General features: G+C 41.1%; 1 protein-coding gene across 15 annotated transcripts; it reads right to left on the bottom strand.

Moving 5' to 3' along the window:
* Positions 1–175: 175 nt before the first annotated feature.
* On the bottom strand, positions 176–25084 carry tcf3a (transcription factor 3a). 15 transcript variants are annotated; one of them, XM_085805810.1, is made up of 20 exons: positions 24768–25084; positions 21096–21192; positions 20595–20667; positions 14069–14142; positions 13153–13228; positions 12443–12483; positions 12105–12240; positions 11643–11692; positions 10041–10140; positions 9541–9677; positions 9216–9366; positions 9023–9081; positions 8811–8916; positions 7344–7420; positions 7033–7203; positions 6758–6860; positions 6270–6402; positions 5145–5386; positions 2913–3059; positions 176–2788 (listed from the first exon to the last, which is right to left on the bottom strand). In XM_085805810.1, exons 2-19 carry the CDS (start codon positions 21147–21149, stop codon positions 2920–2922), a joined length of 1923 nt encoding a protein of 640 aa, XP_085661936.1. In that variant the 5' UTR covers positions 21150–21192; positions 24768–25084; the 3' UTR covers positions 176–2788; positions 2913–2919. The 15 variants fall into 15 exon arrangements, 13 of the variants coding, with proteins under 13 accessions (XP_085661936.1, XP_085661937.1, XP_085661939.1 ...); XM_085805811.1 differs by lacking the exon at positions 5145–5386 and adding an exon at positions 3444–3685; XM_085805813.1 differs by lacking the exon at positions 5145–5386 and adding an exon at positions 3444–3679.
* Between the last annotated feature and the right edge of the window lie 1340 nt (positions 25085–26424).

Genomic DNA, 26424 nt, shown 5'->3' with positions numbered 1-26424 from the left:
AAAAACGTATTTGCTACCAGTCCATGAAATCTTGCTGCTTGGTATTTTATGTATTTAATTAATAAAATATATCAATTAAATCAGCTGGATCATGGTCCACCCTTTGTTCCAGAAAGGACAATGCAAGTAAGTGTTTATTAGATTTGTGGAAGAAGTCATTGGGAAAAAAGTGGGCTTTGTTTTAATAAAAATGGAACATTTATTGCTACATTACTGTTATAGACACAACAGTTCTCGTTATCTACTTTATATATAAAAAATAGGAAACTGGAGGCACTTTGAGGACATCGCCTACGTAGATGTTGTCCCCAAACTTTGATAACAAAGAATATCAGGTGCATGTTTTGATACTTGAATATTGTAGACATACATATCTTTCGTGTAAAGAAATAAAAGCACAAGCCTTCAGTAGCGATCTTCCACTTCACAACACTACATACTCCCGTGGAGAGGCTAGAGTAACTGACAAAGGAAATAATATTTGGGGCTAGTCCATGGGGCAAAATTTATGAAGAAATGACAGGTAGAGGTAAACCAAATACTGTTACATATCAGTATCAGCTCGCAGTGATAAAGCTGATAGGGACATATTATACAGCTGTACACAATGCACATGCCAGTCAAGGACAAAATTATATTCAACAGAAACAGTACATAAAAGATGAGAAACTTTAAGTAAAGTTTTTCAGTGTCAAAGTTGTAGACAAGGTTATTAGTCAACTTACACACAGACTGAGGCAGTCAGTGTCGACGACTGTAATTCTTCATTTAGATGTTCTGAGACACTGTCAGATGTTACTGAAGTATATATGCTTTTATACATCTGTATTATAAGAAAAGGTACAACCTATAAATCCTTAAATGCAACATCATCCACCATGTAGCAGAGAAGTATGCAGGCACTGGTGAGTAACCATTATCAAAACTCCCAAAGTCAGGAAAATGACTAAGGCCACCCTTTTTGATTCATTTTATGCTTCATACCATATGACACATTTAATTATGTTGTAGATTGTGCAGACCACCCCTTCTGCCCCTTCTTTAAACCAGACAACAAGCTAATCCCAGGGTGGGACATCAGGGAGAGGAGAGAGGGGGTTGCGTTGAAGACAAAAAAAAAAGTGTTTCTATAAAAAAATGTTGCAAACACCAGGATAATTCAGTTATAACTGGCCTGACAGATTTGTGTTCAAACAGGCTTTTTTTTTTCCCTTTTTTTTTAAGAGCAATATCAAAACATGTATGTTAGAGCCAGATCATTTTGTCATTTCTAACATTTCTAAGCACCTGGCACAAAAGAAAACACCTCCGTTTGTTCCTGGAATCTAAATTGAGAGTTGTCTTACATTAAAATGATGTAAACAAAAAAAAGAAAGCATTCCAGATCATGAAACAAAACTCATACAACTATCTTACAAGGTAAAAAATAAACAAAAAAACACATTAATTCTACAAAAGGAAGATCCACATAACAGGCTTTTGCAATTGTTCAAAAAGGGGAAAAGAAATAAGCAAAACCCCAAATGCTCAACACAGAGCAACAACCAGAACAAGTCAGTCAGTGGTGAAGGTAGCAGTAACACTTGTGACTCCTTCAATACTCGGATATTTCTCTGCCTTCTAGCAAAATGTCATTTACCACAATTTAAATTGCTCTGAGACTTACTTTGAGTAAGTTCACCATGTTTTAACAGCGTCTTTAGATATGATCTGATGTGACACTGGCTGTGCTAGTCAGAGAGGGTTCGTGATGACAACATGGCTGAATGTCTGACTCCATGATGGTTAAACATATGAGGGCGACACCTGTGTGCTTCCAACGGCAGCCTCACAGAGGAAAGGTTGGGATGAACGTGTGCACATTTGCTTCAACACCACCGTGGATCCTGCTTTTTGTAAAGTCTTTGCTTGTGTTTGTGTCAGTGGCGGGTCTCTCCAGCAGTCTTTCCATTCCACTTGCATGGCAGTGACAGTAACACATGTACAGGACTAAGAGATAAGAGCCAAGGATCCACGTTTACAAAGAAACAAACAGTTCCCACCACATGTGTGAGTCGCTGACTGTGGCGCCGTTTCAGCCAAAGAAAGAAAGAAAGAAAAAACACAGCCAGAGTTACCAGCAGATCAAAAAGAGGAGTCGGCTCTCTGATTGCCCAGTCAGTGGCTGGATGTCTTCAAAACTTGTAATTCAGTCATCACATTAGAGGATAGCAATGATGACAGTTTTTTTGTCTTAACAAACACTATGCATTCGGCCTTTCTCAGGCACATTTTTCAAAAGGTATTTGTTCAGTCATAACATATAAACTCAGGTGTTCGTCGTTGCTTCTGCAGAATGTAAGACCTTCTTTTCGGATGGGAATGCCAATAATTATCCAACGACACAAATCCTAACTCTGCTCACATGAGCAGTTGATCCAAAAGTTTTAATTGATCCAAACACGATTTGCTCCCAACATGTAAAGCGATTTTTCAAAATGTCTTACAAAATCATGTTCACGAGATCACAAGAAAGTCCTATGTCCAATTTCCACTGTCCACAAACCAGTAACCTCGCTTCAAGGTATTGTCATGTAAAGAATAATTTTTCTTTTTCTCTTTCTGTATGAGTGTGCTTCTTCGTACGGAATGTGGCCACCTGCTTTGTCAGTGATGAGATGTGTGTGTGTGTGCGTGTGTGTGCGTGTGTATGTGTGTGTGCTTCCCAAAGGTTGATTAACACACACTGAGATGCATGACAATGATAGATTAAGGCCACATGTTCAAAGGGCTGTACAATCAACAGAAACTGGAAGAGAAAGAAAACAGAAATTAGTACATTCCCACAAAATGAACTTAAAATAAGCATCAAAAATATGTATATTTCATTGTATTGTCTCGTAGACATGACAAATCCCACTGTGGAGACTGACCTGAGAATTACATATGGCTAACAGGGTTGTGTCCATCTCCTCCCAGACCATGGTGACCCCCACCAAGCTGCATCTGGGGATCCATGCTCGACACTTTCTCCTCCTCCCTTCTCTTGAGGCAGGCAGCCTTTGGGTTCAAATTACGCTCTTTGGAAAAAAAACGACAGATACACTGATTGAAAACATCAGCAAAGAAACACTTGAGTTCATCTCATGAGAAAGGGCCAAAATAGGTCAGAGGGAGATGGAAAAGGGGGGAAAGCAAGACAGGAAAATGAAAAGTAGGATGAGAACTGCAGGATGTTGGCAGGAACAGCAGGGACATACTTCCTCTAAGATTCTCCCTTTCACCCCCTTTTTCATTTTTCAGTCTGATACAGACAAAAAGCAAAGAGAAGTTCAGAGTAGATGTTAGCCTACTTGGTGGGTGAAAAAATCCCTCAGGCAAATGACTGGCAGGTTTTGTCGAGGTTTGAAAAGAGACGGTTGGCTGTCTACGTGGTTCAGACCTTCCTGTGTTGGCTGACCTACCTCGCACCTGCTTCTCCAGGCCCAGGATGACCTGGACGGCCTGTTGCAGGATGACAAGCTTGGTCCGGGGCTTGTCGCTCTGCAGGTAGACCTGACACATCCTGCCCAGCTCTCTGAAGGCTTCGTTAATGTCACGGACACGCACTCTCTCCCTAGCGTTGTTAGCTTGGCGCCGCTCACGCTCCCTCTGCTCCTTCTCCTCAGCAGTCAGGTTCTCATCAGTCACCGAGACAATGCTGCAGCTTGAGGGAGAAGGGAGGAGGGGGGGGTTGGAGGGGCTGGTTAACAAACCCAGATCACAACCCTCACTGAACCTCGGCTAGATGTTCTCATTAAAACTGTGCTATTTACTGTGCTGCTTTAAGGTTATACAGCTTCAAACCCGGAGTGAAATATAACTGTGTTTTTCCTCCTCAGAATTATTCTGCTATTGGGAAATATTTTGAGTATCATGCTGAAATGAAACCCATGAGGCTGCCGAAGAGGAGCCCAGTGGAGTGGAGCTGTGTTTCGGGAGAGTTAACAGACACACTGGAAATTGATCTAATAGATCTCCATTATGTAAATAATGATTAATACGTCTTTATGAAACAAAAAACTAAAAGGAAAGTGTTGGGGGTTGAGCGGATTTCAAGCCAAGAACAGACATACCGGAGTTGACCAGTTCTAAGATATCTGTCCTGAAGTCTAACCCACCAACACAGACTTTGTTTCTCTTTCTGATCATTGGGGTCCAGGATGGAAGTTGAGGGGGTATGGTGACTGTCCAGCAGAATGAGAAGTTATGAGGAGGGAGAGAGAAAGGGAGAGAGAGGAAACAGCACCCTCTGCCAAGTGCAGCATATAGGAAGAACACAGAGATAAAGCCAAGGGGAGAGACTGGAGGCATCGTGTTAAATACATCAGCAGCGGGATGTATTCATCTGAATGTGAGGCAGAGCGCATCACTGTTGTCATCTGTAAAAGGTAAATGGGGACAAGGGAGTGGATAAAGAAAAGAAGGGGTTCATAATATAAAAAATAAAAAAGGGTTGACTTTTGAAGGGCTGGGACATGCAGCACAGAGACACTGCAACAAAGGTGCAGACAGGTAAATACACATGACGACAGACAACCCTGCTTCCATGCAGTAACGCACACTATGAGTCAGAGGTTGGAGAAACAAGATTTCCTAATGCTAAAATAACTCATATGAAGTTAAGATGACTTCATAGATTAATAAAAGCATAATGAGGCAGAAATGGACAAAGCAAATGTATAAATAAAAAGACGTTAATCCAGTCAAAAGGTGCCACAGACACACATGTAAGCATTTTCACAGTGGAGACAAACAGCCAGTTGAAAGAAAAGGACACACACAGCACATCAGAACAAACAGCAGCCCTGCACATGTTACCAGGGGACAAAAACCTGAGAAGATGAGCTGAAGAATGGGCATGTCTTAAAAACAGTCACACAGCTTCATTTCTTCTTCCCATATTATTATTTGTCACATCTTTTGAGATGGACAGCAAGATGGATGTGCTTAAGTTTTCTGTAGATATAAGAGGGTAGACTCCCTCTATCATGATATGTAGAGTAAAAATCAACCACCAAAAGTAATAATAATAAAAAATGGCTAAGAAGTGAAGCTGTGCTGAAGTTTTCATCTGTAAAAAGACACTTTCCCTCCTCTTCCTTCCTCCCTGGACACCCACTGACCTCGAACTTGCTGCTCCAGGTTGAGTATAATGTTAACGGCCTGTTGCAGTATGATCAATTTGGTCTGCGGTTTCTCATTGCTCATGTGGAGCTGAACCATGTGGCCCAGCTCCTTAAAAGCCTCGTTGATGTCCCGCACACGTAGCCGCTCGCGGGCGTTGTTTGCCAACCTCCGCACTTTCTCCCGCTCAGCTTTAAATTCCACTGGCCCTTCATCGCCATCCTCATCATCATCATCCAGACTAGTCCAGAGCCAACGGCAGATGAGGAGGGAAGAAAAACAACAGTTTGGGTACAGTTCACTGAAAATGACTTTACAACTTTGGTTAGCAATAATTTGTCCTTAGTGTTGTCAATACCCCATCAAAAGCTCACTTAATTAACTTAACTAACTGGCTTAATTAAAATTAAAAATACTGTAACAAAAGTGGGTCATTTATGGGTTTGACAGGAATAACGCAATACCTTTGTTAAAAACAAAGAAACACATTTGAAACAGAGAAGAAAAAAAAGATGTGCAGTTAGGCTGAAACTGAGTTACAAATAGCAAAATATATATTATTTTTTAGCTGGAGCAGTGACTGTGATTAGGATTTTATTTCTTCCAAGTTTAAGTCCCATTTAATGAGGTGTTGATCTGGTTAAAACCTAGAAACCCATAAACCAGATTTTCCTCCGATCACTGGCTCTGACATGGCTCTTTCATCTGGACTTTTCTGACTTTTTTTCCCCCTCAAACACAAATTTTTAATTATTAGAAATGATACATGTTCATGGGAAGGTTCAGTATAAATATCTAAAATCACAATAACACTTCTTGCTACAGTGCCACTGCTGTTAAAATGTTTATATTATATCTGTAGTATCTGTGAGCTACAGTAACATGTAACAAATCAAATTTTTTGTTTCTTAAAATGAGCTTGTATGACTCTATAGAGACTTGCTCAATTTAATGTGTTGATGAGGTGAAAATAATTTTTATCAATAGTTGATCATAGTTGTCTCTCAATTGTAGCCCTTCCAAACTCAATTTATTTTGTTGAATTGCATGAACCATAATTATATGCCATAACATCTCATAATAACTCAGTATAAATGTCATAGAAAAAAGGAAAATGTAAACACCTTGTTCGCGGGCGGATCTTCATTTCTTTTCTATCATCCTCTGATTTGTCAGTAATGGAGCAATTCTCATCGTCCTCCTTCCCCTCTTGTTTGATATCTGTAACACTGGATCGATTTAGGCTGCCGGGCAGGCCTGCACAGAGTATACAGGTATTAGACACTGATACAGGTATTAGACACTGATACATAGAGAGCCTAGGCGGAAGCAGGAAGTGGCATGAAACGTTATGTTTTAAATGGCTAGAGGTCATATTTTGTTCTCATGACACAATTCAATCGGATCACGAAATAAAACTTTGACTCCCATTCACTTACATGGAGATTTTTTCCGAATTGAGGTCCCATGGCAAGATTCACTTCCGCTTCCGCTTAGGCTCTCTATATCAAGCCACACACAACTATCATTTAACCGTCCAGTAATGACAAAGTTTTCCCTCCACACACTGACATGAAAATAAAACAGAGGAGCTGAGAGCAGAGAGCCTTACCGCTGAAACCTTCAGGCTGAGATCCAGATGTAGGGCCGTGGTGGCTATGCAAAATCCCTCCACTAGAGGGCAGACCAGCAGAGTCCTCATGGTGACTGGACATCTTGAAAGAAAGCAATACAACAATTCTCAGTTACACTTGTGAAGTTTGTAATATTGCCAAAAGAACAAAATTGTGATACTACATTCATTTTGTGTTGATTTTAATTCAGGTTATCCGACTGCATTCAGTCATTTGTGTATACATTTCCCCTGCTACTATTTATTTTTCTCACCAGTCCAGGCAGACGACTGGCCAGTCCAAGTGCTGCACTGCTGAAGCCTGGAGGTAGCCCTAAGCCAGACGCCAGCAGGCTGTGTATTTCAGCCAGTCCTGGACCTCCTTGCACGCTGGCATGACGCTGAAGAACATTAATGGCTTCATCCAGACGGTCCTCCATTTTACTCTGCCACAAAGGATGAAAAACAATGAACAATGAGAAAGCATAAAGGGTGATGCATGGTTGTAGCATCCTGTATTAAAACATGAACCATAATTTGTTCCATCTTGAAGACAGAAAAGAAAAACAGAGGCACATTAACTCACCATGGACTGAATGCCTCCCTCAAAGTTGGGTGACGGCGTGGCCTGGCCAGAGGAGCGAGTCCACTGGGATCCAGAGCCTGGAAAAAATGAAGACATGCTCATTTACTCTATCAGTTCTAGTATCCAAACTGAGACTAACATTTGAATACAGAAGTAGTACTTCACAATCAGCTGATGGTTTCTGTCGATACCAATTTATCCAAATGGATATACAGTAATAGTCATCTTCATATCTAACAAACTCCCTCACTACAGAGAATACAACTAATGCAAGTCCAGCCTGGGCAACTCCAGTCTCTACATAAAGCTGCATATTTGTATTTCCATACTCATATATTCATCAGGCATCATATAATTTATGTTGTCAATCTATTCTTTGAAGCACTGTAATCGTTTTTTGTTTCTTCACACTGTGCTGACTATTATGTGGTTAAAATTCTGAATGTAAAACATTCAGGAAAATACATTTCTAATTGTATTTTTAACATGTGAAACTAATGTGACGCTGATGTGAAAAAAAAACAAAAAAACCCAAAGATAACGATAAAGTGGATTTAAAAAAAAAATTGTGTTCTACACTTTGGCCAAAGTATGACTCAAATATAAGTCAAGGCATTTCCTTATTTCATATTATCATATTATTTGGTTCCTAACTATTGTTTTTTTCTCTTCAAATCTTGATCTTGTGCCAGCAGCAGTTTTGATGTTAAAGTGTGAGATGAGCCCACTCACGGACTCAGAGACTAATAGGAAGTGACCCCACCCTCTTTTTATTTTCCCTTCCTCATAAGTTATATTTTGTTGATGGTGGTGTGTATTTGTGTGTGTGTGTGTTTGTGAAGATCACAGGAGGACTAAGCTGTGGATGGGGTACTCATACAAAGAGTTACACACAAGCACTGACAGAAGAACGAATGTCTGTTTTTTCCAAAACTGTTCCAAAACATATAAAACATTATAACACCAACACAAGTACCCTTTTTAATCTATGCAGGGGTACGTGGTGTTTCTTACAAGAAACTTTGCACCAGATCAGATGATTAAATGTCCAAATAGTCTTAGATGCCGTTGTTATCGTTGTATGTTTGTTAGTACAAGGACATGAAAACGTCTGACTGAACTCACTGACAGAAAAGAGAGAAAAGAGAAAAACTGAACTGGGTTATTTAAGTTTCACTTTGTTTGTCCTTCTGTGACAATACTGAAACTGGGCATTGCACGAGAGAAAATAAAGGTCCATAAAGAAAAATAAAGAATTTCTAGCGTCTTTGACTTCCACTTCTAACCCAATAGATGGAGCTGCATTGTCACTATGAACCATTGGTAATCAGAGTAAAAACAATACATTTCTCAAAGATTGTATCAGCCTCTTACACAACAGGAAAGACCCTGTGTTGAACAAACAAAACTTCCAGATCCAGCTGACCTTGAGGCCTCAGGAAAAAATGACGGCAGCTACTCACTCACCTGATACAGCCTGGGGAGAGCCAGAGGGAGTAGACGGGGATGGTGGGAAAGCGTTACTGTTTGGGTCTGAAGGATAGATCTGGACACAAAGGTTTTTCTTTTTAATCTGGCACACACAGTGTACTTTTTTACACTTTATATACTACAGAAAAACAAAGTCTAGAACACTTAAAGTTTTATATTTATGTTTATGCTTTTTTTTTACTACTTACAGATGCCAGGGCCTTTCCAATCTCATCACCTGAACTCCCAGGTACTGCTCCCCGATTGGCTTGAGCGAAGGGAAGGGGGCACAGAGAATTTAAATCAGAACCTATTCTCAATAACAAGTCAATTATGTGTCAGTGTTGAATAAAACATTAAGAACACCTTTTCAAAGAAAAGAGCACACAATAAAGGGTTTACCCATAATGGTGTCAGTTCCAGCAATGGGGGGTGTGTGGTTAGCAACTCCAAAGCTGCTGGAGCCCGAGTGGAAACCAGCATGATGAGCCCCGTTCACCTCACTGCCATGCAGGGGGTAGTTTTGTGGAGAGAGGGGCAATGGCTGCCGTTTCTTGGAGGCAAACAACAATAATACATTGATAACTTAATTTATAACGTGCTTTTTTTAAAACAAGCTGCATACTAAGTGCTTCACAAAAACAATAAAATAAAAATTGCTTTGGTTTTATGTTTTCATTATGTCTTCATAGAAAAACAAGTCCAAAGTGTGAGGGGCAGAGCTCACCAGTCGGTCGTGGGGGTTGATGGCGGTGAAGGGACCATGCTGGTTCAGATGAGGGGAGTTACCCAGCATGGAGGAAAAACCAGGCTGAGCCATCGACCCAGCAGAGCCCCATGGATCGGAGGGCGGGTGGAGGCCTTCTGTCAGGGGGCATCCAGTGGAGGAGGGGGGAGCAAGAAGGGCAAGGGATAACCAGCCACAGGAGATGAGAAGACAATGAAGGACACATATGAGACATGTCACATTACTGTGATGACTTCATTCAACTGTGATGCACCACTCAGCACTCAGGCACCACAGGGTGTTCACTGGCAAACACCACCTACAGTTGGTTCATGTGGACTCATTTCACAACCATGCTGGCCACCCAGAAACAAATGGTTAGCCAGGCATTAATATCTATGATGGTGCATAACACATATTTCCACATTTAATAAAAGTGTCTCTCAACCCAACACAATGACCAGGGGGAGGTTATGTGTGCAAATCTTGTTTAGACTGACCTTGCATGTAGAATGGCGGTGGGTAGACGTTTCCTGCCTTGGAGGCTGAGTAGCCAGCATTGTCCCTGTTATAATCCTCTCCTGAGGCGTGTGCATAAACCTACAGAAAATTAAATATGTTAGAGTAAGCAATGTATTTAGAAATCAGCTCAGTGATTTGTTTGTTTGTTTTTTATATTATGTTGTTTTGTTCCTGTCATTGTTCACATTCATATATGTTGGTCCTTTTGTTGCACTGTTAATAATCAATAAATTGTGAATTAAGATAAATCAGCTCAGTGCTTTAAAACCTAGTAAAAGTCATCACATCACAATCAACAAGCTGAAATTTGCATCTAACTATAAAAATATGTATGTAAATAAGGCATTTTTCTGTTGAGATAGTCTTAAGCAAGTTAGGACCTCCCTTGTGCTAAGTGGTGGTGGGGGGACCACATATCAGGTTTCAATAGGAAATAGTATCTGTTTGAGTAAAAAAAACAACAACTAAATAAATAATAAGAGATATGAATTAAATAACCGATTAAGCACAGCTCTTAAGAGAATGTGTTCCTTCCAAGGAATCTATTTTTCATCTACTTTTACTATCTGGTTTTACTACTTAATTCAATAGACAGACTGCTGCAACATTTCTGCAGACTGGAGCACTGAACACAAAGTATTGAATGTGCAGTGTCAGTGATTTTATTGGGTCCTGTCTACCATTTAGTGAGGCTTTTATGCACTATCCTGTTAAATAAAAGCATGCTGAGAATGGTTTACAGATACATAATTCAATCTTTTTTAACACAGTGAGATGTGACCATATAATGGGCGCTGCAGTTGGATTTTGTGAATGTCGTGATGAGTATAAAGGCGCCAATGTTCTGAACAACCGTATCCTTCACAATCAAGACCATTCTAGACAAAAATCAAGCATCAAACTGTTTGAAAAACTCAAATCCAAATGGGCTGAAGTTGTCTTCTGTAATTTGATTAAACAGAGAGAAAAAGAAGAGGAAAAAGAGGGGAGAGGAGAAGAGGGAACGGAGAGATGCACTCCTAATTACTGAACCATCTGCCGAATCCTGGATGGCGGCCAACTCCACTGGCAGCTGGGATAGAGGATGGGGGAGGGAGAGAGAAAAGGGGAGGGCTGTTGTTCATGGTGGTGAAAGGAGGGGGGGGACAAGAGGAGGAAATAGGGTGCCCAGAGAGCGAGAGTGGGAGCGAAAAAATGAGGTGGAGTAAGAACCATCAAACCCCAGTATGAATTCCCTCCAGTGATCTAACCAGTACACTTGGCTGAGGGGAAGAAATGTGGCCATAAAGTAAAGGGCCTACAAACATAACACACTATAAATACATGCTGCAAATGAGTGACTGGGTGAATGAGTGGCTTTTTTCCCCCCATTTTTTCCTTTTTTACACTGGTGGTGCAGATGCACAGCTGTAAGAGCTGGATGACCTGTGTTGCAGCTATTCTGCTGCTCTGCGAGCCAAGCAGAGGCTCAAGATGCCAAATGGAATGCGACAAGGGCGTAAAACATGAAAACACAGGCTCCCATGCAAAGGACTAAAATGTGGTTCAGGGCTGCAGCATTTCTGGATGTCAAAACTCACCGAGGAGGGCAGGCCAGGGGGCACCTTCCTGATCTTTTTTGGCTGTGGCTCTGAGGGGAGAGAAGCAGAGTGAAATCACAGAAACCATACTTGCCCACACAAACATCTTAACTCTTTGCAGAAACGAATATAAAACCACCAGTGACATGACACATAAAGCAGCTCCCTCCCTTCTGTAGTCCTGCTAAAGCAATTCATCCATCTGTGTTTGTAACTTATCATTAATCAAGAGGTATTCAAGGCTGATTTTACTCAATGACTGTGTCCATTGAGCACTTGTGATTTCATTTTCTCTGACTAAGAAGAAGCGAGACTTCTCAGACACTTTTTAAAACCTCAGCAGGAGAAGTGATGATACACGCCAACTTAAATTTAAATCAGAACAAAGAAAATCTGTCACAGCACATTTATCCTACGACGGTGTTCAACACTGAACTTGAAAGCAGTCCTTTTCACTCTTACCAATGGGGTCCTGTGCTGGTCTCCTGCGAGGGTTGCTCCCTTCATAGGAGGAATAAAACTGAGAGTTGGACTTCAAGCCAGGCGGGGAGAGGGGATCAGGACTGGGCATGGGTATCTCACTGGGCATAAAGCCGGGCTAAAGATGGTGCAAAAAAACAAAACAAAAAAACACACCAAGCTGATGCAGGATAACAGAAAAGGTAAACACAAATTATTCTAAAAGTAAATTATGTGACATAAAAAAAGAAATCCGCCTGGGGGAAACACTTTGTCAAAAAATGCAAAAGCACAGATGAGATGATACTGCAGCAGAGCACCTGCCTTTCTGACTGATTTACCTGCGCTGCAAACGATGAAAACGGCCCTCGCTCTGCCTTGCCTGCGAGGAAAAGGGAAGATAAAATTAAGTCTTCAATGTGAAAATTCTGCTTTTATGTCAATATTAAATTGCAATCTGGCAATTCTGTTCTCTACGTTTGGGTGCCTCCCATCTGTTGTGTGACGATATAGGATGATGTGTGGAATTTATGGCTGTGGACTGAAAAACAACAACTAATTGGCCCATTATAAATGGTTCAGGGGCAATTGTGCCCAACCTCTGTCCCCTCCCCTGACAGTTAAACAGAGGAGAGCTATAGGCCACCATAGTCCCAGGGGGAGAACCTTGTTTGTGCATGGGTGCCCTTTAAACCCCCCCACCCCCACCCCCTCCCGTGCAGAACACACAAATAAACCCCTCCTCCACATCCTCCCTGATTACCCTACTCCCTTCATCCATCGCCACCTAACCATAAATATGGTTTGCCCTTAAGTGGTACATTACTGTCTAACCTTAGAATGGCTGCTGCCCCGAACAAACAGCTCATTGTGTTTTAGCTCAGTCACACAGTCCTTTTAAATAAACGTGTATGTTCTTCCATTGTCAAGCCCTGTTATTAGAAACACTGCCCCTAAAATTCCCCATTTCTGTTTTAGGCCTTAAGAAAAGAAGATGTGAAAGTTCTGGTATCTATGCTTCAACAGCTTAGTTCAATATAAACCTTCTTACCAACAATCCCTGATCCAAATATGGGGGCAGAGGCCATGCCTTCGTGTTGACTGTAAAGGCCTTCTTCTCCATAACCCTGGGGGAAGACAGCAGAGGCTTTAGGGATGTAAAAATAACTGAATGAAACTAAACAAATCTCATTATTAATACCACATTCACACCACAGCAACTATATGAGAAAAGGAACTGTGGTGTATTCATTCAATAAGTCAACTGCGACTATCCTTTTTATCTTGTTCATACTGCTCTGATTTTGGTTGAATATGGGTTCTTCAGCATATACAGGGTTACCAGAATACTGCTACTGGATTACTATAGGAATATATACAGTGCCTACATCACATATAGCAAAACTTTTCCCTTTCAGCAGACTAAAAAATAATAATAAAAATGGTGGAAAATTGTCAAAATGATCCCAAAAGGTATTGATGTAAAAGTTGCAAACAGGTAACAAAAGGAAATGTGACTAAGTGAATGAGCAGACTCCAACATTAATGAGAACGTCTGAAATGGTTCATAGCTTCTTCTGGTCTAGACAGTCTTCATGATGTTGTGCAATGTGTCATGAGGCATTATTAAGTTATTGTTCACTGTGAATATGTTTATGCTGCTGCTCATAGATCATGTGTAAAGCTTCCTTCCTTCCTGAGTGTAATCAGTTCTGGTGACTGGTAAACCCCTAAAATCTGAGCATGGTGAGTCAACACTAGATGTGGACCAGGTGACAACTTGGTATTTTCATTTGACCAGGCTGATGTGTATCAATGGCCAAATTTTCGCTGACATCTACATCATTCCACGTCATAAGATGCGTCTGTGTTTGAAACCACAACCACACTGTTGTTGCGTTTCATAAAAGCTCAGCAGCATGGCATACACAGCCAGTTTCAGTGTTGTAAGTGAGGAGCTCTCATACCCTTCCCTGGTTGAAAGATGGACTGTGGTGTCCTCCTGGTCCCCAGGGACTGGACCCACTCCTGTCATCTATACCTGGAAGACAAAAGATGAGGCCTATTAACCACCAAAAGGCCGACACATTTCTAACAAAGATTTAAGCTTTGGCTTTGGAAAACTAAGTTTAACTTTGGAGAAAGATGATTTGCTTTGATGCAGGTTTTTTCAGGCTGCTTAAAGTAACCTCCATTAGAGAGCTTCACTTCACAGCTCACACAGAGACAGCACTGTGACAGTGCCGTCACATAACGTGGATATGAGCTGTAGGAAGTTTGAATAATTAACACCCAGTATGAAGCTCCCAGAATCATCCTCGACATTCTTCATTCTCCCACTCCACTGCTTTACATTTTCCATGGCAACAGTCATTCATCGCCCATCTATTCTCTCACATTTGGCCCACACCTTCGCTTTAACACAGACGCAAGGTCTCAATCGTACATGGCTGACACACGTTATCCCTGACCAGAGCAGTGCAGCTTTCAGAGAGGTGAATGTGTTTGAAAGGAGTGATTTTGAAGACTGGCGAAGCAGAAATTCCTGCCCGTCCCCTTTTCTCTCAATCTCAACTCGTACCGCTACACAGCATCTCTTGGGGAAAGCTGAAGCTTAATTGCGAGCTGATTTGCATAATTGTGCATATTAATGAAGCTCAGCTCTATGAATATTCATATTTTTGTTTTGTTGTCTAATTAAAAAGCGAAGAGGGGAGCGGGCAGGGGGGGGGGGTAGAGGCGGGCTCGAATCGTGACAGGATCAGCAGTAGAACAGAGTGATGGGTCCACAGCGCTGAGAGCTGCTAGATTGCCGTGACAACTGTGATCTATACACACGACACCAGCAGAATAAGAGATGAAGGAGACAATGTCTTGTCCCCTCTCTATGGCTGACTGTCACTCTCCGCGTCAATCAAAGACGATAAAGAAAACACACAAACCATTCGTTTCTGCTCTAAGTCATCGGTGCCCAAGATCCAGACAAGCAAAGCTTCCAATTGAATATTTTCGTGACTGTTTTATACTTGTAGGTTACAAATAGGTTTTTCAACATGTACACTAACTGAATAGAGGGCATAGGTTACATACAATACAAATATATACATTACATACAAGTTTACAGACAAGGGGGCTTCTCCAGTGAAGTGGTCACTTTTCATACACCTACTGTACATTACCATGTATTCAGCACCATGTAGCCTATAAAAATGTTGAGCTAATTAGTGAGGCAGGAATGTGTGGTGTTTTAGACTAAGGAAACAGAAAAAGTAAAGTGAACTGTCACCACCCATTCCACAAATAGCAGTACATGTGCAGTGCTTTACCAACTCCACAGCCTTTATGCATAGGAATATGTTTCCCCAGGCAGGTTATGTAAGGTTAACGGGTGTTGTGCATGGGAAACAAATTTCCTTAAATCACTGGCAGGGAAGAGATAATGCGTGTTTTTATGTAAAAATCACACATGAAACAATGGCATCATAGGTTAAATGCTCAGGACACATGGGAGAGTGGACAAATGATGAACTAGGAGGCACATTAAATTAAATTAAATTAAATTAAATTAATGTAAATTAAGTCCTATGTTCGTCCTAATTAAGTGATCTAATGATATGGACAAAAACAAGTAGATATTTATGCAGGTTTCCATAATTTCTGCCAATAATATATTGGCAACTCCACTCACTAGCGTTCCACACTGAAAACATATAGCTAGCATAGAGTTTACATGGTTCTATTTTTCTCATCTTCATCCGGTTTCCATCGTGTGCACTTCTTAATGTGTGACTACTTATCAATTCCCCCTGCACAAAAATCAATTGTGTTTTTTTTTCCAACTATGAATGAAATGACAATGATATAATAAACCTATAAACGTAATAGGATACATCTGGATCAGCTGGATATACGACATGTAATCCTTTTTGATACACCTCAGGTTATAATGCAGGTTTACATGCCACCACACAGCTGTTTGAAACTTTCAAGACTCATTTGATGCTTTCATTTGCCTGAGGAGCCTAGAAATTAATCTGGTTGCCACTGAGCTGCATCCAGTCTCTGGCAGAAAGGAGGAACTTTCAGTCAACTACAAAGCAGCTACACATAGACAGGTAACGAAAACCATGTTCAACGTGTCCCTAATATCTATATATACATGAAACTTACATTGTTTACTTATCCTGTTTCAGCAGTCTAGTCCTGTTTAGTTCTCTAACATACAAGAACCTCATTGTTTTTTTTAACCTTGCTAGTGTGATCATCGTGTCATTTCAGGTGGCAAGACAAATGTGTGACCATACTCTGCTTGTAAGTGAAGTGCTTTTAACATCGTCTTCACATCTTCAACCACAGACCACAGAGTGATTACCGTTTCAGGTCTCGCACCGTCTTCAATAGTGTTTTGTTTGTTCTGACTTATGATGGATGAATTGTTGTTACTCCTTTAAAGCTTTTTCATAATGTGTTGCGTTGCTTTTCTTTGTCTTATTCATCCCTGTCATACTTTTCATTTTTGTTCCCTTGGACGGAGCACGGTTCATAATTTGATATTGCTCATATGTGCAGAGAAACTGGAAGTACCTGAAGAGATACAACAGTTTACAGTGCTAATCATTATCATTTATAAGCCATGAGAAACCCGTGAGTGGTGCAGCACTCAGACAGACTATCAGGGCTGGAGAGAGAAACATGAAGAAAGGGTGAGTAACATCAGACAAAAATTCTCTGGTGAACCCCAATGCACTTCTCCTCCCAGCATGCAACGCCCCTTTAAGCACGGCTGGTCTATAATTACACAGGAAGAAATGCTGGAAACAGACAGCCAGCCTGAGTCATAGGCTTCATGAGCAAATCTCTGGCACATACATTGACCAAACTTGCAGACATGTCTTCGTTTTTACAGGAACACGGCCCCAGGCACCTAAAACTGAGTGTGCCATTTTGTCTACACACCTTCTTCCTTCCCTTGACAAAGTGAGTCACGCAGACACAAAGCATGATGTCAGATCAAATCTCAAGAGAGTGAATACTGTTAATGAAATACTGAACAATGTACAATAACACAGGCTTGGCCATTTTAACCTGTGAGTCACTGGAGACTTCTCAAACACAACACATCGTGCCCTAACCCACTAATACAGCTAAGAGGACATCTGAATCTCTTTGTTCTGACCCTGTGTGAAATTACACACAGACATTTTACCTATCAGGAACTTAAAACTGCTCTTTTTCTTTTACACCCTTTAGTTTCTGTGCTTCACTGACACATCTGTGTTTGAAAAATGTAACATTTCATGCAAATCTGAAAACTCCTCCCCTTCTGCATTTCAGGCCATACCAAAGTTTAAAAATACATTTTAGGATTCTCGGTTTCCAGTGACCAAAAAATGAAAGTGCTATGAAAATGACTTTAACTGACTAGTGAAAGGGATTGAACCGGCACATAAGACCGGAGCAGACATATTATCATCACTGAAAGCTGTAGCAGGGAGGGTCCCCGTAGCCACATAAGCTAAATCTCCACATACCCCAAAACTTAGCCATACTGGGGAAAAAGCATCCAACTGATCCTACAAGGAAAACATGTGGCAGCTGCTCCACAAAAAGCAGCAATTCTCTTAGAAGTCCGACTATTTGAGGCTGATCAGATGATATCACAGCCTTGAGTGACCATTAAAACACAGACACATTTACATGACCAAATTTCCAACATAGAGACACAGACATGAATCGCACTCTGGGATGACTTTTCCTCTGAAATGATTCCTTAAGCCACGTGTGCTTCCTAAATATCCAGCAGTGCTGCTCTGACCAATCTGAGGCAAACAGTGTGGTTTGTGCTGAATACTAATTAGGGAAATGGTCTTTTTTCAGAGAATGAGATGAAATGAAGATCTGAACACATACAAAAATGTAAAAGTGCACTATGATTTGATGGGAATCACTTTATCCCTCAGCCTGGCACTTCCATATATGGGTTCAAGGTCCCAACCTGGTACTAACAACGCTGATGACAAGGCTCCAGGAGCTTATTGATGTTCACCAAAACACTTACAGCATTAAATTCTCCCTCAAGTCATTTTTATACAATTAAACAAATGACCCGAGCCTCCTTATTCAGTAAGCGTCATGGCTGCTGTTGACTTTGGAAAGCCGTTCCCTGCTGCTCCCAGTCTTGGTGCCAAGCTTAGATGTATTTTCCAGATATTAAACTATTCATTTAAAATGACACTCTACCCAAAATATTGACAGCGTTTCACTCACTCACCCTCTGTAAGCTTGAAAAGGTGGGTGTTTCTAGTTTGCTCCTTTATAAATAACAGTTACTAAGGTCAGTTTGAAAATCAGCTACAATGACTTAAGATGGAGATGTTTTTACATGAGGAGGGAAAGGTACCAAATGGACCTTGTGCATTTTATCATTCATCTTCTGGCCAAAATTTGGGTGAATATGCTTGAATATACTGAAGATGTGAGAAGTATTTCATGATACAGAACGGCTGTAGACATTTACAAGGACCTTGTTCAACTTTATTTTTGTCTTACAAGGGTGGGTGGGTGGGTGTTTGCTACTCAAAGGATAGCTTCTGGGTAGAGTATAATTTTACGACAACAGGACAAAGCCACGAGGAGCCGTTGGACTGATAAAATCTATGAGTCCCTCCTGTAAGCACACACCTTGCCTTCACAATGGAACATGCAAGTGGCCCTCAAATGAATAGAAGAAACATAGCCCCCTATTCCCCACCCTGCCAACACTTGCCCCGTCTTTCATCTTAATTAAATATCCTGTTTCATTTCTACTGCCAGCCAGAAAGACAGTTCTGCACTTCTGCAGATATGAGGGTGACAGAGAAAGGTTCATGTGGGGCAACTGAATCTCCAATGACAGGAACAGATAGAGATGGTTTTTAAAGCGAATGTATTTTTGCAGGTGGCAGCAAAACAAAACACCACAACATTAAAACACTGGAAAGGAGTAAGATCCTGAGTATCTCTGAGACTGTTTGGTCATAGTGACTGGAGGGGCTGGGATGGCAATGTTGTTGATGAGGGTGGGTAATAGCTCTAGGTGAAAAGGAAAAGTAGGGGGCAAGATTACAGGACAAGGAAATTCACTTTTTTCACAGCAAGGAGATTAATTGAGTTGTTCCCTACGACCCCCACCCCTCTGCCTTTGTCCTTAAGTGATTGAATAGCAACAGCTGAGAAGGTGAGGGAAGGGACACCTGCCAGGCGGGGAGGAGGAAGTGTGGAGGAGATGACGCTTCATCTAAATAGCATAAAATTAGCTGGCAGCTTCCCTAAGGTTCTTTCCAATAATCTGTGACCTGAAATTAATTTAATGAGATGAGGAGGAGAACAGGAACGTTTCTCCTTTTTCCATTACCATTCAAAACACAACCAGTGACTGAAGGTGGGGTACTGACTGACACTAGACAGAGCCCACCACTGGCATGTTTCACTGACTACGTTTACATGCAGCCAGTCAATAACCCTTTCATAACCGAAATGTTAGCAATAACCCAGTTGCGGACGGCCATGTGAACACCAATAACCCTTTTGAAAAACCCGAAAATGACCCCTCGGTTACTCCTTTTCTAACCTGAATATTTGGTCATGTATAAGCCTATCGGGATATCCCCATCGAAAGGATCATTAATTTGTGTTCTATTCACAAGGAATCTTGGTCTTTTGAGTACAGAAAGTATTTGTTTTAAACATGACGAAACGGGTAGCATGGATATGGATGGCACAGCTCCGGCTCCATTCCCTATTTCTTCACGTTCTCGCTTTCCATGAATGAAGAAAGTGACAAAGAATAGTGTCAAGTACTGGTGGTGGGTCAGTACCAGCACCAAAGCGCAAACGAAGGCAACTGCTACTGGCCCCGGGCTGTTCATTATCCGCCATGCTGCTGCTGCTGCTGCTGCTGCTGCTGCTGCTGCTGCTGCTGCTGCTGTTGTTGTTGCTTTTGGATACAGGAAGAAGCAGCAGAAATGGGGCGCATTGCGTCATGACCTCCGTGCGTCTAGGCGTTGCCCATGCTTTGCTGTTTTGATCGGGATATCCCAATTGATTACAATTATGTGTACAGGTATAACCCTGTTTGTTCACGCTTGGAAACAGGTTATTCCGAATGTTTCAGAAACTGGAATATTGACCTTAACCCGAATATTGACTGCACGTAAACGTAAAGTACTAGGGATTTTTTACAAACCAATAAACCTGTCAATAGCTTTAGGTAGAAATATCATTTTTTATTTTCTATTCATAGACATTGGTGACATTTCTTTTTTTGACCTGTCTTTTTAAATCGGTTTTCAATAAAACCCAAATTAACAGAAAAGCAGACACACTAAGAAAAACAAAGACATTGGGAAAGACAGACAGAACAACAACAAAATTAAGTGTTAAAAGGTGGTTATTTCTGCCAGGAGTCACAGGGACAAGAGGAGTCTACAACATGTTTTTGTTTTAGGGTCTTACCTGAACCTCCAAACTGACTGCTGCCGAGAGTCGTCGGCCGGTTCTTGCCATTTGAAACTGGAGGCTCAAACATCTGAAAAGAGAGGAATGTAACCATAAACAACGAGTGCAAGTCTGTCTAAGACTTTGGTGAGCTGTGTCCTCTTCCCCTGAGCAAAAGGTGGTGTTTCAAACTATCCTATCCTGTATCCTATTCCACTTGGCCAACAGCTACAATGGGCATGAATCAATCTATTGATTCCTACTTGAACCTTGTGACTATGAAAATTAAAGTGACACAACAACTGTCTCATAAAAAAACTGGCTGATGTACGCACTACAGGCCCTCAAATCCTGACCGACTGACCGATTCGTGGATGCGTTGACATTCTTTCACATTTCAACCTGCTAGACAACAAGACCTGTTGTGAAAATTAAAGTTATTTGTCATTCTGTGAACAAAGACTGAACTGTATAGGATGCATACTCGACAAATTCAAGCAATCTTCAGAGAGATCTTACCGCACTAAAATCCAGCAAGTCGCTGAGCTCCTTGTCTGTTTCCACTGCAGCCATTCTCTGCTGCTGTTCACTTGGCCCTTTCAGTCTCAGCAAGTGACTACAAGCAGAGGTAAGGAGAATATGAGTATATTTGACCCATGACTATTGGTGCTGTCCACAAAATCTAATCAAAACAAAAGGTGGGTTATATAGCCCAACAACCAACCTAGAGCTTGAGCTAAATTTCCTGTTGACTCTACTCAGCAGGAGCTGTGTACTCGGGATGAAGGAAATGTTTATCACTCAACTGTGATGCAGCATTTAAAAAAGAAAGCTCTCTTTTAAGTTTTGAAAATGCAATCTGATTGTCATCGTGTTATTCTTATCGCCTCCAACATTTCACTCACCAGATAACTCACCTGCTGAGATATGAAGGCAATAGCAACAGTGTCAGACAGAGCTTTACGATAACATCATGGAGAAACCACATAGACAATCAGACTTCAGTTTAAAATAAGTCTGGTTTAATGTGTTACCCAAAGATCTCACTATATTATCCAAACTGCTTTCAGACTGAAAAAGCCCCAATGATTAGAAGATGATTGAAATTCAAACCTGACCTTCCATGTTTATATTACATTTTAAGTTGCACTTTACACAAATGAATGATTTAAGTGACATATTTTAAGTGGACACTTCAGTAAAATGTGGTCAGAACCAATGGAAATAACAAAATTAAAAAAGCAATACCCAGATTGAGGTAATGTAATGATAAACACCTCCCAGACAATATCTACACTTGCCAATCTAATATTGATTATTTCACACCTCCATGCAGCAGAGGATTACTCAAAAGCATTCAAATTGCTCAATACAACTGTGAAAAGAGTCGATAAAACAACATGTTGGCGAGATCAGCACACTGCACATAAGCTACAACTACACTCTTTCGGCTTTTCAAGAAGTGTTATGCAGGCTCATGTAACCGTTCTATCAATGACACAATTAAACATGAATTAATCACTACTGGCTCCATCGTACCACGGAATTAACATTCACGTAGCATCGTCCCCGTCTGTGACGATCAGAGTATTAACCAAGTAATGAGAGTTTCCCTACAAGCCCACATCTAACAAGGGTGACCATGGTTCAGCCACAGGCCACACTCCCCTGGTTGTTAGTCAGCCCCTGGGCTCAGGCTGCTTCCTCTGCCTCATAAACCAACCTGCTCTGACAGCTCTTTTGAATAACTTGCAGGGTAATAACATAGCATGCTGCACGCCCAAATGGACAATGTACCGTAGTAGGACCAGTCTGTATCAAAGCAAATGCACGCCGTGTGTGAAAAACATCTACGACATTGGGTGAACAAAGCAGCAGAAACACTCTGCAGTACAAAAGCACTGCAATAAATACCAGATGGGGAAAATTACAATGGTATGACTTTGTTTGTGGTGAGAGGTGTTAATCAAATTCAGGGTTCATGTGTGAGGCTTAGCTTTTGCTGTCATCTAGCAAATATACGATTAAGTGTTTTTCAGTTTGTGTTGTTGGGGGTTTACTTGTTTTCGCTCTTGTTGGCTAATGCAGTTTTCCTGACTTAAGGATCTGCTGCCATGATGTTGAAGTCTTTTTCCTCACCACTTCAAGTTATATGACACAGAGACCGTGTGTGAGTTGCCCTAAGAAAATGACTCTATATGTTTTTTTCCTCCATATGCCTCCCAATGTTGGCACAAAGTGATTAATCTACTATGACTACCAGCAGAGACAATGTCGTCAGAATTTCTGTTACAACTGCAAAGTTATGTAATACTGAAAATAAGAGAAAAAAAAAAAAAAAAAGCACTGGAAAATGTTATAAAATATAATGTTAATGTTAAAAAAAAAGATTAACAACATCTTTAAACCACACAATACTGAATCAAGTACTTTGCCAGACAAACAACTAAAGTTGAGCATTATTAGCAACTCGAAAATTGTATAATCTATTGGTTTTGACATGCTTCTGTTATTTTGTCACTTATTTTGCTTTACAAGTTATAAGTAGTGAGCAAAGGGAGCACAAAGCAAAAATAACATACCACGACAAACGCAAAGTGTCTTTAAGAATTTGAGGGGTGGGATGTATATTTTTCTCAGCCATAACCTCAAGTGCATTTGTGAGATGTCAGATGATTTAACTGGTGCCTACGAGAATAACTCAGTATCATTTTCAGGGTATGACTGAAGATGTGCTTTTAGCCAAAAATAATACACTATAGAAACAGAAAAAGCTAATTGGTTTCACCCATCTGAGCTATTCATGGCAACTACAAAAGCTTCAGTCACTCCTTAAAGTGCAGCTAATTTTTACACACCTCCAGTACTGCTACATTAACTAGGGATAGTCCTGATAATAGTGTGACTAATCTGACTCCTCTGTTTAGGCCTATAACTAAGTAAAGCCATGGCAAAGACAACACCTAAAAAACAACAACTTTCAACAACAACAACAACCCATAGTGGTGACATGAAAGGATGCTATACTGGATCATGGGGAAGAAGTGACACAACAGCTAATGATAACACAATAACTGTATTAGAAAAATATATTACCTCGTATAATCTTGTAATTTCCATGTCACAGTGAGCTGAGGTCAAAATGGGGGATAAGAGTTTTGCCCCTCCTAACAAAGTTGCATGGGCTTGTCTTGGGCACCCCCACCTCCGGCCTGCCCATTTGGAAAAACAAAAAAAGTTTTAACGCACAAATGCTGCTCAAAGCTGGAGACAAATAACAGGCGGGCTGTTATCTCAAGTCTGTTATACGTGGCTAAAGAATAGAAAATAAAAATAAAGGTGACGTTTGGTAGGACCTAAAAACCTGTTGCCTGCCCTCACGTCGAGCTGGAGACTGAGACACAAAGACTCGGGCCACTAAAGTTTGAGTCGAGTTGGTAAAAACACAACCAAATCTGGAGAAATATCACACGTTCTTCAAATTATTGCTCAAAATGTATATTTTACAGTGTAAAATGTAAGAAAATTAGGCTAAAGATGCATTATTAGTTTGGCGGTTTGTTGTTGGTGGAGGTGGGTAAAATAAAATTTAAAAAAAAACACCCCCCAGTTACAGTTTTAAAACAGGATTTATGAACATTGTATAACTTACGTATTTCTATACGTAATATTCATGACATGGGCTGCGTTAATAAAACACTCATATCGTGACAACAGGTGGGATATATTGCTAATTTGACCACAGCCGGGACCGTTAAAGCACAAATCAACACCGTCTGTTTATGTTAATGTTTCTCGGGGCTGACGTCCGTTGCATTTGTTTCTGGTAAAGCTGCATAGCCTACATTACATTAGTGCTGCTGCTGCTGCTGCTGCTGCTGCTGCTGCTGCTTCAGACAGATAAATCCAGTCTGGCAGTATGCTAATGTGCTGTAACGTTATAGCCCATTGAAGTGAACAAAGAAAGTCTTTTCCTACTGATACTCAGTAATAACACTGCAAGTTCGCTCAGGCCGAAAAGGGACGAAGATCCAAGACCCCGCTGCTTTTCCCGGCTGCTGTGGCACACTCCGCGCAACTTGAATGATGCGCTTTTCAAACTTGAATATTTACTCCGGTAACGACGGGACAGACAACTTCTGTTTGACATGCACACGCTCGCAATGAATGTGTATTCGTCCACGCATTTACCTGGACTCAATAATGTGGCATCCAACAGGGAGAAATGAGCGGCTGGAGTAGAGAAGAGAAAAACAAAGTTAGGGATAGATCCTTCCCCCCGCGGTCCGGAGCTGTGGGCTTGATGAAGATGAGGAAAGGCAATATGAACCACTCCGCCGCCGCCTCGTCTCTTCGCTGTCTTCGTCACGAAACTGACAACACGTCTCCAACACGAACCATAACTCTTGTGTTAGTCCGTTACCTTATCGTTAGAGAAATTGTAACCATTTCATTTCCCAAGTAGACATTTTCACAACCTCCACATTGTCGGTTTCGCGTATCCCTCCGCGGCAGTAGCACAGCCTATGGGAGGACATGGACGCTTGAAACATCAGCGGTGTCCAGTTTCAACTAAAAAAAACGCGGTAGCCAAACGAGGCGGGTTTCGACAGTGTGTATTGGTGTGGCGGTTATCTGAAATACCGCGAAATGACACTGTTTTTAAGCCTGCGGGCGAAACGAAGAGCGATCCGTGTACCAATTCGCGCGGATCTATCTCCCGTAGCGGATGAGCACAGCGGAAAGCCAAACAGACCAGACCAGTAGAAGATGGAATGATAATATCGGAGGGAGGACCAATTGGATACGACCAACATTTGATTGGCAAGTGGGACGTCCATATATGTTTCAACATCATCCTTTAGGGCAGTCTCATTTTGCCTGAGGGGTACATTTACTTACGTTTTAATGTTGTTCAGTAGCCTACTACCTTGCTTGAGCCACAAAAAATGTTCACATCATGTGTGTGTGTGTGTGTGTTTGTGAAAGAGAGGAGGGCGGTCGCCATGCTTCATTATATTAAACATGGCTTCCATTGTGAAAAAGTTAAAGTGCATTATTTGGCTACAAACTCGTTGCTAAAGAGGCATGATTATGGAGTGACCTTGCTATTAGTAAATAAATAATAAATAAATAATCCATAAAAATTACACACCACAACAATGGGCTATTATGACAAAAAAGAGCAATTTGCTATATTAAATAGCCTACATTGAAATAGTTTTTGACTAGTTCATTGTTAAGGTAGCTAACACAACTACACTTATAGCTATGACAACATTCGTATGAAATAAATAGCCTATACTAGTTACAGGGTCGTACATGTATAATAATGTTTGAAGATTTCTAGTTATTAAGGGTCATCTTGTATTCACAATACCCATTTTGTTCAGTAGTTTAACTACGTAGTAGAACATGTGCGGTTACAAAAACGTTAAGTGCACATACATGTTTACATATTGACGATTTGTCCATTTACTGCAACCGTGTTTGAGGAGCAGGGGAAAACACCTGCACTAAGAAAAGTCTCTAACATGCTGAGATGAAAAGGTAATGCTGCAGCCACTTCCTTTCCTTGTACTGGAATCGAGAAAGAGTTTATGGCTCAGGCCAGCATCTAACTCACAGAGAAGGTCTGGCTGCTGTTTTTCTTGAGTTGTGCATTGGTGGTTATGTAAACAAAACTGCAGTTAATGTCAGCGTTTGTTTTGAGACTTTCTAGAGAAAACCTCAACTGGTTTGAGGGGAAACAACCTAAATAACATCTGTGCTGGCCTTTACGAGAAAACTCAGCCATCCACTTTGTGGTTCAAAACACAGACACACACGCACACATGTAGACACACAC

Source organism: Trachurus japonicus, chromosome 17 (genome assembly GCF_045865225.1).
Source record: "Trachurus japonicus isolate A0001 chromosome 17, Traja_1.0".
In the NCBI taxonomy this organism is placed as follows: domain Eukaryota; kingdom Metazoa; phylum Chordata; class Actinopteri; order Carangiformes; family Carangidae; genus Trachurus; species Trachurus japonicus.
Note: the sequence above shows the minus strand (reverse complement) of the source record. Positions and strands in the feature narration are given on the sequence as shown.